Here is a 15,298-nt window from a genome sequence, read left to right as displayed (position 1 = left end):
ATCATGTCTTCAAGGGGGAGTAATACGCCAAAGAGGAAGTATGTGACCCTTTCTGTGAACCAGAAACTGGAACTTATAAGGAAGTTAGAGACTGGTGCTTCGGTGGCTAGAGTTTGTGACGAGTATGGTGTTAAAAAGCATATGCAAGGCTAAGGACAAACTCGCTGCATTTTCTTTTAAATATACAGTAATACAATATTAACCCCTAAATCGGTTAATTCGGACAATCGGCTAAAACGGACACCCTTCCCCCCCTATAAGTCCGAATTAACGAGGGTCGACTGTATACTGTACCGCACTTTCTAAAATTCAATGTTATCAACCCAAAGCCTAACATAATTCCATATCAGTCACTATTTTTAACTTTCCAATTTTTTTTATGGTTTCTTCTACTTTATCACTTGCATAGGCTCACTGAGGCAACCCTCATCCTTTCTGTATGCAGTATTCTCATTTCTTTTTACCAGCTTACATTACTGCTTTGCTTTTGAAATTCCTAAGCCGGTAAGAAGAATTTTCAACACAAGTTTCAAGTGTTGCTTATTTTTTTTTTATAACTGAAGGTGTTAAGATGTTTGATGGGGATTATGCACCATCTTGGTCTGAATGTGAAAAAGTTACATTTTATAATAATGGTGGTGGTGATGATGATGATGACGATGATGATGATGATGATGATGATGATGATGATGGTGATGATGATAATAAATGATACAAAATTTTAATGTGAAAATTTCCAGAATCTGTGAGTAACATAATTTTGATGATGTCTTCCTAGAATGAAGAATTGACCCCATGAAAAGTAGGCAGGTGAGAGCTCTGGTATGAAGAATCCAGGAGGCTGATGATCAAATGGTATGAGAACATTTTAGAAATGAGGGAGAGAGAATAAGTTGTTGACCAGGTAATAACCACAACTAGACTGAATCAAGAGACAACACTGGCAAAATACTTAAGAACACAGAAGAGAAAGGCTCACAAGAAGTGGGATGGGCATGTGGAAGAACTGTACTGCTAAAATATTAATAAGCTAACCACAGATCGTAGAAATTTACTGTTGAGAAGTTTCCATCAAAACCAACTCAAAAAGTTCTACACATGTATCACCAAGTTTGGGATTGGACTAGACACTGAATATCTATTAATGTATTTTTTTTTCCAAATACAGTAAATGACATTAAATGTATACACTGAAAGAAAACTTTTTTATTTGACATAATGTGAGAGTAACTGCTAATATATGTACAAACTTATACGGCAGATAGTGAAATGATTCTTCACTATTATAATTTTCTTACACATCTTAAGCTCAAGCATTTCATTCCTTTATTTTAATCCATTTATTAATAACCCAAGGACAGTTAAAGCTTGAAAATCCAGGGTGGCGAACAAATAATTTTACCATGTGTTTGGATACTATCACTGGAATATGGAATATAGTGTTCTGCAGAACATACAATTTGACTGACTTGTATCTGAGATCTAAAAGCAACAATCAGATATAACTTGCTTCAACACAGCATGAGTGAAGGATCTCGTTTCCGATTTTACTGAGGAAATAAATCTAATATGTAATGAAAAAAAGTTTTAGAAAATAGTATTTATCAATTGTGAATCTTTAAGTAATATATTCTCCATTTTCAAACTAATATAGAATACTTTATTAATATTCTGATATTCCTAGTTTACTATAGGCACATAATGAGATTCAAGACTTTAGTTCAATTTCATCTTTAGTTAAATATATATTTGCCATGCAAGAGCCACAGCATAAAACATATTAGAAAAGTACATAGATAAAAGTTTAATTGAGATCTGATACTTTTTAAACAATATTACCTACTAATGAACACTTATTTTCCACCGTGCTTCACCAAACGTTGCAACAAAATACAAACCATCCTGTGCACTTGGAATACCCCATTCATAAGTTACCTGCAAGACAAGACCAGAAACAGTAAATGAATATTAAATACGTATTATGCTTATTTTCCTTTATTCATAAAGTTTTAAAGTAAACAATATGTTGTCTAAAACTGATAAATGATTTACGAGCTTACCTGCTTCTCCTGGCTCTCAATATATACTCTGAATTTGGTCGAAGATACTTTCTCCACAGCAAAGCTGACTTGTGACTTGTCTTGAATGGCTGGTAATCGAGTCACACGACTCACGCCATCCAAAAACACACATCCTAGAAAGTTAGTTTCCATTTTAATAAATCTATCAATATTAAACACATACTAGAAACCAGTTTTTTAACAAATTTAAAATTATTTCCAATGGTAATTAGGACGAAAAGATTTTTCTTAACATGTACAGTTATCATATTTTGTTTACTGTACAACCATTCAGTTGACAGGGAGGATTAGTATACAGTACAGCCTATGGACTTGCAGGGATCCTCTTTTTCCAGTGGAGTTTTGTCAATTTTGATAAAAAATCTACACTTTACACCCTCACCCACTTTAGGAATTCATTGTCTTTTTATCCTTAACTTAAAAAAAAAAAAAAAAATTTTTATATATACAATACAGTGGTCCCTCGGTTAACGAACACAATTCGTTCCACAAGTCGTTTGTTAACCGAAAATTTCGTTAACCGAATCCATTGTTTCAATGGGATATTGGGTAATTGGTTCCAGCTCACAGAAAAGTACATACAAAGTAAAAAAAAAATGCAGTAAAGTACACTTACTTTGAGGTGTGTATGTAGAAGGTTCCTGGTTGATGATGATGATGATGATGATGGGAATTAGAAGTGGGGTGGAGGAGAAGGGAGAAGAGAAGGAAGTGGGGATGGAGGAGAAATCACCTTTCAGGGACCCATGCTTGATGCCGTCATTTCACCAATAAAATTTTAAGTTCACTAGGTGTAATTCAAGATTATTTTATTTAAATCAACACTGCACTGCGCTATATATTATCAATATGTTAACTAAATTTCAGAATGACCAATAATTTTAATGAAAAATGCAAAAATATTCAAGACACCAACAAAATAGATGTTCACTCCACTGTCAACAGAGCCCAACTGACGCCTGGTGGCTGAGTCAAGCGGCTGATGGGCGCACAAAAAACTAGTTCCCTGTACTGCATATATTATCAATATTAAATAAATGTTAAAATGACTAATAATTTTAATATAAAAAATGCAAAAATATTAAAGAGCACAACTTTCTTGATATTTACTCCATTGGAAACGAATGTAAACATAGAACAGATTACTGAATTGGCAGACTAGCCCATCAGCTGATCAGCTGATGCTCACAACAAAACGTGTTTGTTGTAAGGATTTCGTTAATTAAAGTTTTGTTCGTTAACCGAATTGAAGATCCTTATAGGAGGTAATTCGTTAACCGAAATTTCGTTAATCGAACCGTTTGTTAACCGAGGGACCACTGTACAGTAATCCCGCAGTTTTTTTGGTTTTATTTATTTTGTAAATTCAAAAGATAACAGTATAACAGTGATCCTAGAATCAACTGAACTAGATTATTCCAGCTCACCGAAAATTTTATAAATTCAACAAAAAATGGTAGAAAAGTTCACTTACTTTGAGGTGTGTGTGTAGAAGGCTCCTGGATGATGATGGGAATTAGAATGGGGGTGGAGGAGAAGGGAGTAGAGAAGGCATTGGGGTGGAAGAGAAGTCACCCCATGGTGCCATTTCACTCATAAAATTTTAGTTCTCTTGGTGTAATTCAAGATTATTTTCTTTAAATCAACACTGCACTGCATTATATATTGTCAATATGTAAAATAAACTTCAAAATGACCAATAATTTGCTTGTAAACACAGAAAAAAAGCATTTAGTTGAAGAGTCTCAAGCAAGATGTTACCTCAGTGAAAACAGAAGACTAACTCCTGTTTGCTGTGTTAAGAGGCTGGATGCCGTGCATTAAACTAGTCACTTTACCTTCAATTATGTTCAATAATTGTTAAAATGACAAAAAATTGAATATTAAACTTTTAAAATTATTGAATAGTATAAACTTCTTGATATTTACAAAAATAGTAAGGAATTTAAGCCCTAGAACCGATTAATGTATTGGCGGACTGATACTAAAGCTGGTTGTCCCGGTCAGTGCAAGCGAAAACATGTTGAGGTCGGTTCGTAAGAAGTTCGTTAAGCGAATTTTTTTTCGTTAACCGAATTGAAGATCCTTATGGAAGGCAGTTCGTTAATCGAAATTGCGTTAACCGAGGTGTTCGTTAAACGAGGGGTCACTGTATATAAAATATCCTTTAAAAACAAATATTTTAATTTGCGCCATTTTCGATATTCCCCTGTGCGGTGCGGCAAACAGACGCCACCCTTTCCCGCCTCAGACACCCGCTGCTCCGAGAAGCCTCAGTCCACACTGCCTACCGTGAACTATGATTACCTCTTCTGTTTGTCCTCCCACGTGCATTCCACATGGCTCCGGGACGTAAGCCAGCCTCATCAAAGGCAAATATTACTAGCAAAGACTCTAAAGTGACCAAGAGATCAAGAATAGTGATGACCTTAATGGAAAAAACAGTTTTATTGGACAAGCTCAGAGGTGGTATGAGCTATGGCTCGAGATGTGGTGAAGACTGACAATTCATTTGTGTCTTTTGTCAGAATACAAGTCTTCAAGTGGAGGAATGTGGGTGGAAGAGGACTGGCTGGCTGGCGTGACTGTGAGGGCGGGCAGACGCCGGGACAGCAGGGAGAGGCTGGCAATGCGGGTGTTGCCGACCTCAGCGAAATATAAATTTTTTATTTACAGTCGACCCTCGTTAATTCGGACTAATAGGGGGGAAGGGTGTCCGTTTTAGCCGATTGTCCGAATTAACCGATTTAGGGGTTAATATTGCATTATACTTCAAAGTCATTGTTTTCGTCACGATTTTATCCCACTTTCCACTGTAATACGTACGTAATTTCAGCAAAAATATTACATTTCCGTGAATGTATTATATCAAGCACAGTATGAATAGAATACCATTGTAATATAACAGTATTTTAACCGAAAACTATTAAAAAAACGAGTAACATCTCAAGAACATCGGAAGTTAGGTAAAGTCTTTTGTTTTCGTCATGTATTTTATCCTATTTTACATTAAAATACATCACGTTTCAGCAAAACTACTATTTATTTCCGAGAATATATTCATTCAGGCGCAGTTTAGGTAAAATATACATGTGATGTAACAGTTTTTTAACTGAAAACGATTCGAAAAACACGTGTACCGTCTAGCTGATACTCAACAGCTGGTGGTGCGTGATGCGTCGTTGTAAACAATAGGAGGTTGAAGTAGATTACCGGGTATTATATTAAGTGTGAAATATCGAAAAGGTTTTTATTACCGGTATTTTTTGTAGATCAATGAGAACTGTGATACCGTATATGATATGATAAGTTAGCCTGTGCTAAGAACTTCAACATAGACTACTGAAAACACGTTGTAAGGTAATTTAGCCTATTGTAAGTTGGTGAGCTTCATTTGCTGAAGGAACTGCACAACTTTTCATTACTAATTGGTACATATTTTATGTTTCCATTGTTTACTGGCAGTAAATGGTAAATATCATTTAAGTAAAGTTGCTCCTGTATCCCAGTCATGGACCAGCATTTTAGCTTAAGGTCCGCATAGGTAATATTCCTACAAATCCTAAAAAAAAAAAAAAAAAAAAAAAAAAAAAAAAAAGTTCGTTCAGATTTTGTCCGAATTATCCGAAATCCGGATTAAAGGGGTTCAAATTAACGAGGGTCGACTGTACTTGTAAATAATATTTTTTGGTATATAACTGTGTCTACGTTTTTCCATTATTATACTACAATATGATTACAGTAGTTTCAAATAATGATGTTAGTAAATGCCGGTACAGTGCATCAATGATCAGTGTGACCACTGGGCCGTGAGTGGAGAGCGTGGTGTGGTTAAGTGCATGACCTACCGGAGCTGTTTGGTGGTCACAGGTACAATGATTCCTAAAAGAGTATTCGCGGTCAGGGCCAGATTCAGGAGAGGGCAAAGTGGGCAGCTGCCCAGGGGGCCTCCACAATCTGGGGGCCTCCACATATTACAACATTTTATTTATTTGTTTATTCATTTGGATTATTTTTATTTTCATTCTTTAAAATTCATGTTTATCTATTCCATCACGTAAAACTAAGTTCAGCAAGAAGCGTGACAGAAATTAGGCTAGCTACTCCTTGAAATTTATGAAAACCTGGTTTTCCTATGAACCGTATATTTTTAATGAATGCTATTGTTTGTGTTGCTAATAATATATTTAGAATTCCACAAACATATATTGATTAAAAATGAACTACATGGAATAACGAAATTGAGATAAAAAAAAACAAATAAAATATATTTTTCATTATCATTTCCATTACAAATGCCATCAGGGCGCTGTGTTTGTTGACAGTAGGTCGGAGGGGGTTGGGTCGTGTAGTATCTGCACATCGGTTGTCATGTGTCTGTCGATTAAAGAGGAGACTTGCGTCGCCCATGATTCGTGAACTTCCCACGAGTAGACATAAACACGTCTTGCAGATGTAAAATGAGAGAGAGCATTGTCATGTGTGCTTGTTGAGTGACGTCGTTGCCGCTCAGTGATGAATGATCTTGTCAGTTGTCATTTCCTAGAACATGTCTTGCAAATGAAGTTTATTAAAAACAGACTTTGTACTACAATATGTCATGATAGGCTCAGCCACCTGGCTTTGATGAGTATCGAATATGACATCCTCAGAGAGGTTAACTTCGAAAAGTTGATCAAAAACTTTGCAGCGGCCAGGTCACGTAAAGTGCCTGGTCTGTAAATAAAGGTAATGTTTATTTTCTATTTTGCAATTGATCAATGTTTGTGTTCAATATATCCATTATCCATGGTAGATGGCAGTTATTTTTATTAAAATTCTAGTTTTTTCCAACATGTTCATACTTTTGTTATAATTTTATCAAATTCATTAAATTGTTTATTTGTTTTACTATTGGATGCAAAACTTCAATTTTATTTATAGTTGAGTTAATACTTATTCTGAATCTATCTGACCTTGGACTTAAAGAAGCCTATACATGCATTCTTGGACAGAACCATTATTTGAGTAGAGGTTTATCTGATTAATAATGCAAAGAATCATCTCTCTGTAATAAACAATAATATATTCATTTCTGTGAAGTCTCTTGAAAATTTTGACATGTGCGGTAGTAGCTATATCAGGGCTGGTCGACTTGAAACCACATGAATGACTCCAGTCATGTCTCACTTTTGTGTGTGTGTGTGTGTGTGTGTGTGTTGGGAATTTGTACACTATCAATAAATATACAGTTAATTAAAAATTTCTCAATGTTCTAATTTCCTCAATATAACTGCATATGGCTTCAAAATTCTCCAAAGAAGTGTTCAAATTTAAAAATTTTCTCGGGGGCTTACAGCGCCCCCCGGAACTCCCAGATGTTTAGGCTCGCTTCACTCGCCACTCCACCCTCTTGGGTAGTTATGAGGGGGGCCTCCACAAAGAGGCTGCCCATGGGCCTCCACAGGTCTAAATCCGACACTGTTCACGGTTTTGGCGTCTCGCGGGGGTTTCAGGAACATAATTCCCACGAAAAACACGGGATTACTGTAGAAACTTCCTCATAAAATGTAATTCTTAAATTCTTAAATACAGAACAGTATTATTAAAAATTTTATACCGAAAAAGTTTTCACACAAGAGTAAATTCAGCTTATAAATTTATACTCTACAAATATATTTTTCAATAAAAAAAATTCAATACAGTAACAGTTGTGAACCAACCTTGAGCACTAAGGAAGAGCGCACCAGGCAAGAGGAGCTGTTCTGGGCCAGTCACAGGCTGGCAGCATAGACCAACACCCTCGTCACTGCAGCCTACACCTCCACACACTATCTGTTCTCATAAATACAACATTGCTGAATAATATGTTATGCACAAATAATTAATCTACCCACTGCCACACACCATAGTCAATACACTACCGGGTACACTGCTAAATGTTGGACACACCATTCGAGCTACCAAATGAAATATTAGTGTAAAAAATTATTTAAATTGATATACTGTACACTACAGTACAGGCTTCACCTTAAAGCTGACAAAAAACAAAAAGCACCTTGAAGTATGTCATCAGGAAGGAGTACAGCTTACCAGAAAAAATACATCGTTTAACCATAAAAAAAAAAAAAGTTTTACACATACAGTACAAATGGCTAAAAATAATTTTTAAGGACCAACATCAAATACCTGTAAACAAATTAAAATTTCCTTTTTTTTTAAGGGAAGCCATCCATATGACACATAACTAAGATCCATTCCAACTTTGGTGTAAACTGGAGTGAAGGTTTAGTAAAAGTTACAAATGGACCACAAGTTGACTGACACACAATGGATAATGGATGATAGACAGTGGGGGCTGAGGTCGGATGGAGGATGTGAGAAGTTTTAGTTATCTGGATGAGGATCTGTTGGTGAATGGGAAAAAGATTGACAAGTTGAGTCAAATAATTCTTGAAGAAATAAAATTAATAGATGCATTTAGTTGTGCACAAAGAGAGAAGTGTATAAAATTAGGCAAAGATAGACAGGTACAGTACACGATAATAGTTGAGCTGACGGGTGAGAAGTAAGGATCCTGCAAGCTAGAGGAAAATGTGTGTTGGTAACAACAGAAATTGTGTGTGCTTGTAAGCAATATAAGAGGTGATTATGATGTAAATGGTAAGGAACTAGGATAAAGGGTAACACAAAGGTAAAAAGTGTTGATCAAAAAGCTGATAAGGGTTTGCTTAGGTGATATGGCATATAAATAATACTGTACACTATTGGATACGAGGGATTGATGTATATAAATGTATAACTCAAGAGGTTGATGGTAAAAAACAGCAGAGTACCAAGAGAAAGATGGAGGCACAAGAGAAAAAGGGATATGGATGTTCAGAAAACAACAGTGTGCAAGAATGACTGAACATGATGCCAAGTGAGTTATGAGGATGATGAAGGGCTGTGACATGACAGGAATAAACTAAAGAAATAATAACAAGAGAGGTCTTGATTGCTTGAGACCAACCACCGCATCATGACAAGAAGAAAAAAAGTGAAGCTCTGAATATAAACTAGTAAAACCTCACTAATTACCTTAAATAAAACAGAGGATCCTGCTCTTAGCAAGGGGCCATCTGAGTGGAGGACCTCCAAGTCGCTGGTTACTTTGGAAGCAAGACGGCCATCATCTGCTATACTCCATCCTGAGGAACAACCTTTCTTCCATCCTAGACAGTGTCAGTAAAACACACATTAATCCAACAAGTCTATTTATAACAACAATACAAATACGAAGTAAACATTCATCATCTATCAAATAAAATGACAGGAAGAAAACATGAAAATTCATGGAGGTTCACTACAGCCAGAACAGAAGAGAGGCTCAGGCCAGTGGCTATGAAAAAGAGAGCATTTTGGAAGTGGTATAATGGAACGAGTCACATGGTAACAATGACCATAGCCATCATGAAATTCCTTACCTCAAGGAAGTACAGTAGTTATATAAGTAATCCTTCAAAGTGTGAATTCCACATTTCCTGCCTCCCCGATCAATGTGAATTTTGTAAACGTAAAAAAAAAGGGGACTTGGTTATACATAAACACTGGAACTACAGTACTGTACATAATACAGTGAACCCTCGAAGATCCAGACTAAAAGGGGGGACCTCCTGTCCGTAAAAGCCGATTGTCCATATCTTCCGACAAATGAACTAAATGTATAAAAATTGTAAATAATCATATAAAAAACACACTAAAAAACAGAACCGTATTTTACAGCATATAAGATGCACCTGTCATTTTAGCAGAGAGTTCTTAGGAAAAATTTTTGTTTATTTTTCTCCTGTAGGCATAAATTTCTTAAAATAATATATACAGTGGTACCAATAAATGTGAGAAACAAATAAAAATAATACCAACAAATAAGTTACAAAAAAAAATACTGTAATGTCAAATCAGTAAATAAAGGCCAAATGAAAGTTTAACACAGTCGCCATTTGCATACACTCCCTGCTTCATCATAGCAATGGAGACCAGCTGGGACGCTGATTCCCTAGCAATACTCCCCACCCGTTACATTCTGCGGTCTCCTTCTGCTTCCTCACTGAGCCAGCTAACTCATGTGCAAAGAAATGGATATTCCCTTTATGTGTTTGACCTTAGGACAATTATTGTTTTTCCATTTTTCACACTATGTATGTAGGATGGTGAGTGCATGTAACTGAGTAAAAATAAATGAAGAAAGTTACGTATGTCTACCCGAAAATGTGAGTTGAAAAAAACAAAAAAAACATATCACCGCACAGCTTGACCCAGTAGCCCGGTAGTTACAGTGATGAGTCTAACTTGGCTACAATGCCATGATTAATCACTGTTATATCAGTAAACACTAATAATAACAGTAAATCCAGTGAAATATGGCAGGGAGTGAGGAGTTACAACAGCAGACAATGCTCGCCTAGCAGTCACTCACTCCCCTTACTCCGTCCCGTTGCCAGGCGTACTGTATGATCGAAATACGTATGGGAGAAATACAGATCTTGTACTGTAGTCATATTTGAAAATGGTGAGTGCCACAGTGATAAACAAATTATATAAACCATGCATTTACCTACGATAACATAATAAGAAACATTGTATCATTATTTGAGTGAATTAAATAATATTCCCACAAACAACAATTGACAACTCTGTTTACGTTTCCCGCCTCGGGCACCTGTGTCCCGCGCGTTGACATATTAGTTGCACGGGCCTGAGATGACCTTTGCTATCTTTTAGGATGCTTCTTAAGGAGGCTTCTTAGCCCCAAAACCCCAAAATTTGTCCGAATCTTCGAGGGTTCACTGTAATAATGACTGACTGTTGATAATATTCATACTGGATAGCTGTACCAGTAATGATTAACTGGTCTCTCTGGAGGTTAAGTGAAGGTCATCCTCCATGAGTCCAGTGTAAGGACAGGAAGAAGATGGAGTGTGGGTGCAGTACAGTGGTCCCTCGGTTAACGAGCACAATCCGTTATAGAAGGTTGCTCGTTAACCGAAAAACTCGTTAACCGAAACCATTGTTTCAATGGATTTTTCGGTAATTGGTTCCAGCTCACCAAAAATTGCCTAAATTCAACAAAAAAGGTAGAAAAGTACACTTACTTTGAGGTGTGTATGTAGAAGGCTCCTGGATGATGATGATGATGGGAATTAGAATGGGGGTGGAGAAGGGAGAAGAGAAGGCATTGGGGTGGAAGAGAAGTCACCCCATGGCGCCATTTCACCCATGAAATTTTAGTTCTCTTGGTGCAATTCAAGACTATTTTCTTTAAATCAACACTGCACTGCATTATATATTGTCAATATGTAAAATAAATTCCAAAATGACCAATAACTTGCTTGCAAAAACAGAAAAAAGGCATTTAGTTGAAGAGAGTCTCAAGCAAGATGTTACCTCCACTGAAAAGATACAAAGACTGACGCCTGTATGGTGTGTTGACAGGCTGGATGGCACGCATAAAACTAGTTTCATTACCTTCAATTATGTTCAATAATTGTTAAAAAGACTAAAAAATTTAATATTAAACTTTTAAAATTATTGAATAGTATAAACTTCATGATATTTGCTAAAATGGTAAGGAATTTAAGCCCTAGAACCGATTACTGTATTGGCGGACTAATACTACAGCTGGTGGACTGCCAAATGCAAGCGAATTCATGTTCAGGTTGGCTCGTAGTTAAGAATCTTATGGAAGGCAACTCGTTAACCGAGGGACCACTGTATATAAAAAAATATATGGCTAGCTATAAGATTGAAGAACACAATTTTTTTATGAAAGAAATATTCAATGATCATCAACAGATAAATATTAAGAACTCAAATCTGTGATGCAGAAAGTTAATATTTAAAACTGAGAAGACAAAGACTAAATTGATAAATGATGTAACCATTAAACTGATACTAATCATGGGCAAAAACTGCGTTTGAAGTATCTATCAAATTACCTGAACTGTACAGTACTGTACAGTATATGTATGTAAGAACTTGGGAAGGAAAGAGGCCAATGTTTTATTTATTACAATGAAAATTATATACCTACTATATTTCTCATTTCAAGCAGTAGAACATCTGACCTTAATCACCCATGAAGGTATATCACAGGATTGTGAATGTTCTCTGAAAACATTCTCTCTCACCTGATACTCAGTGGACAACCCAACAACCTGACATTCATGTTCCTTATGAGCAAATAATACAGTGGTTTAAATTCGACAGTCAGAAGAATATAATTTACTCAAATATTTCTAAATGTAAATCCTACATACAGTATCTCAAAATACACCAGCAAGATTGGTCTTTTTAATGAAATGGTTATAATAAACATATGAACTTACTGAAATGTGGGATGTTTGTTACAGAAGACTGTACCAGGCTCCAAGGTCCAAAGGTCTTGGAGCCTTCCCGTCTTGATGCCACTCTAAGCAGGTACGACTCTCCAGCCATAAGGTCACGCAGCAAAAATGAATAGTCGGGCCCTACATACTTTGTGTGAAACTCTGCAGTGTGACGATCAGTGGCTCCAGTGTTACTACACTCAAAACAGAATTCCAGCCCATCATCCGATACATCTTCATCCACCTGAAATTTGTGTTAAGACATGAAATATATATATATATATATATATATATATATATATATATATATATATATATATATATATATATATATATATATATATAATGTATATATATATATATATATATATATATATATATATATATATATATATATATATATATATATATATATATATATATATATATATATATATATATATATATATATATATATATATATATATATATATATATATATATATATATATATATATATATATATATATATATATAATAATTTCCAGACTCTCATCTCATTTAGTTAGGGACCAAATCCAGGTCGAAGTCCTATATACAGTATTACCCGCTTAACGCTTTCACTTAACGTTGCTTTGATATACACGGTGCCTTGCCAAAGCTGAACTTTCACTTAACGCGCATTTTCATCATATACGCGTGAGTGTCCGCTCAGAGCTATTTTTGATTTCAGACCACCCCCCCCGCCACCCTGCCTGACTGCCTGTTTTAGCTCATAAAATTCATACAAATTACCCAGCCAGAATATAATTTACATTGCTGAAATTTATAATTTGTGATCATTTTGAATATAAAACAACATATATTTTGTATTAAACATACAATTTTTAGATAAAAATTGTTCTCTAGGTAATTATGTTATCTTTTGTCCAAAATATATGACATTTATATTCAAAATATTCCTGGTCTTACAGGAATCCAGCAATGTCAATTATATTATCCTAACTTTAGTTTGAGGTATTATTTATTAAATTTAGTGGTTATCCCACACATCTCCTTGGGACGTTGGTGGGGGTGGGGGTGGGGGGAGGGAGGGACCGACCGACCATCTGTTACCCAGTGAAGAATTATTTTTTTTATTAACTGAAGATATTTGTTTTAGCTCATAAAAATTCATACAAATTACTCCGTCAGAATATAATATACATTGCTTGAATTCTTATATTCTGGGATCATTTTGAATATAAACAACATATATTTTGTGATTAAACATACAATTTTTAGATAAAAATTGTTCTCAAGGTAATTATGTTATCTTTTGTCCAAAATATATGACATTTATATTCAAAATATTCCTGGTCTTACAGGAATCCAGCAATGTCAATTATATTATCCATCCTAACTTTAATCTGAAGTATTATTTAATACTAAATGTTAAAAACTCTTGAATGGAGGATTGTGGGTGGGGGTGAGGGTTGGGACTGACCACGCGGTTGGAAGAGGGGGAAGGCAAGGTGGGGTACTTTGATTGACAGATAGTTTGAAGAATATTTTTTTTTTTATTAACTGAAGATATTTGTTTTAGCTCATAAAATTCATACAAATTATCCGCCAGAATATAATTTACATTGCTGGAATTCTTACAATTTGCTGATCATTTTGAATATAAACATCATAGATTTTGCATTAGACATACAAATTTTAGATGTAAAGTTTATTCTGAGTAAATATGTTATTTTTGTGAAAAAATATGACATTTATATTCAAAATATTCCTGGTCTTACAAGGAATCCAGCAATGTCAATTATATTATCCTAACTTTAGTTTGAGGAATTATTTATTACTATACCTGGTTTTCCCCTTTCTCAGAGGAAGAGCCAGTGAGTGTAGTGTGAGAAGAGGGAGGGTTGAGTCCATTATTTGAATGGACATTAACTTGGCGACTGTATTTATTTCTCTTAAGTATTAATTGTGTGCATGTACCATCATAAAATTAAGATGTTATTTTTACTACAACATAGTTATTTGTCACAAAAAGTGGAGTTTGGGGGTCGGGCTGGTTCTATTGAATTAATCCCATATGTTTTGTTATTCACTTAACGCGACCCTCTGGGTTCAATTGACCGAAAGTTATAGGGTAAACTGTAGATAAAAAAAAAAATCTACAATGAAATACAGTACAGTAAAAGTAATGAATAATGATGAATGGATACAGTACAGTGAAAGTAATAAATAATAAGGAATGGATACAGTGTCACTGAGCAGTTAACCTTAATGTAGTCAGCTGAATGCACATGGGGCCCCATAATTTCTAATATCAGGAGACTACATTAACTGGAAACGTTTCCGTATAGAAAATGCGGTGTCATTTAAAATTTTTTTTTTTTTTTATCTATATCTGAGGCGGTCGGAAGTCCCGACGGCAGGTCAGAGTATATATATATATATATATATATATATATATATATACATACACTCTAGACCCCGATTTCACGACGGATTTTTATCCACGGTTTCGATTATCGACGGATTATTTAGCCGGATTTTTATTTTGGCACCAAACAGCTTCTCCCAGTCCTCTCCTTGAACAGGGCTACAGGCTACGGTTTTTTTAATCGCTTTCAGTTAAAAAATTATTACATCACACGATATTTTACCTAAACTGCGCCTGAATGAATATATTCCTCGAAATAAATAGTAGTTTTGCTGAAACGTGATGTATTTCAATGTAAAATAGATAAAATACAGACGGAAACAAAAGACTTTACCTAAGCTTCCGATGTTCTTGAGATGTTACTCGATTTTTGTTTACTGTAAGGACCGATGTTCACTTCAATAAATGAAATCGTAAGTTTGCTAGTATTTTTGTCCACTTATTATATTATTATTTAT

At 35.2% G+C, this 15,298-nt stretch overlaps 1 protein-coding gene across 3 annotated transcripts in view; it reads right to left on the bottom strand.

The window, feature by feature from the left end:
- Positions 1 to 1,131: 1,131 nt before the first annotated feature.
- The window catches only part of LOC121872699 (cytokine receptor-like factor 3), a 34,881-nt gene continuing 20,714 nt past the window's right edge, over positions 1,132 to 15,298 (bottom strand). For 2 of the 3 annotated variants that reach the window (XM_042375696.1, XM_042375698.1), the window contains exons 6-10: positions 12,428 to 12,671; positions 9,141 to 9,274; positions 7,784 to 7,895; positions 2,061 to 2,194; positions 1,132 to 1,935 (exon numbers count right to left, since the gene is read on the bottom strand). In XM_042375696.1, the coding sequence (XP_042231630.1) occupies positions 1,843 to 1,935; positions 2,061 to 2,194; positions 7,784 to 7,895; positions 9,141 to 9,274; positions 12,428 to 12,671 (717 nt within the window). In that variant the 3' untranslated portion in view covers positions 1,132 to 1,842. Of the gene's footprint in view, positions 1,936 to 2,060; positions 2,195 to 5,929; positions 6,039 to 7,783; positions 7,896 to 9,140; positions 9,275 to 12,427; positions 12,672 to 15,298 lie in introns of all 3 variants that reach the window. The other variant, XM_042375697.1, reaches the window with a different exon arrangement.

Source organism: Homarus americanus, unplaced genomic scaffold (genome assembly GCF_018991925.1).
Source record: "Homarus americanus isolate GMGI-L3 unplaced genomic scaffold, GMGI_Hamer_2.0 scaffold39155, whole genome shotgun sequence".
Classification (NCBI taxonomy): Eukaryota; Metazoa; Arthropoda; class Malacostraca; order Decapoda; family Nephropidae; genus Homarus; species Homarus americanus.
Note: the sequence above shows the minus strand (reverse complement) of the source record. Positions and strands in the feature narration are given on the sequence as shown.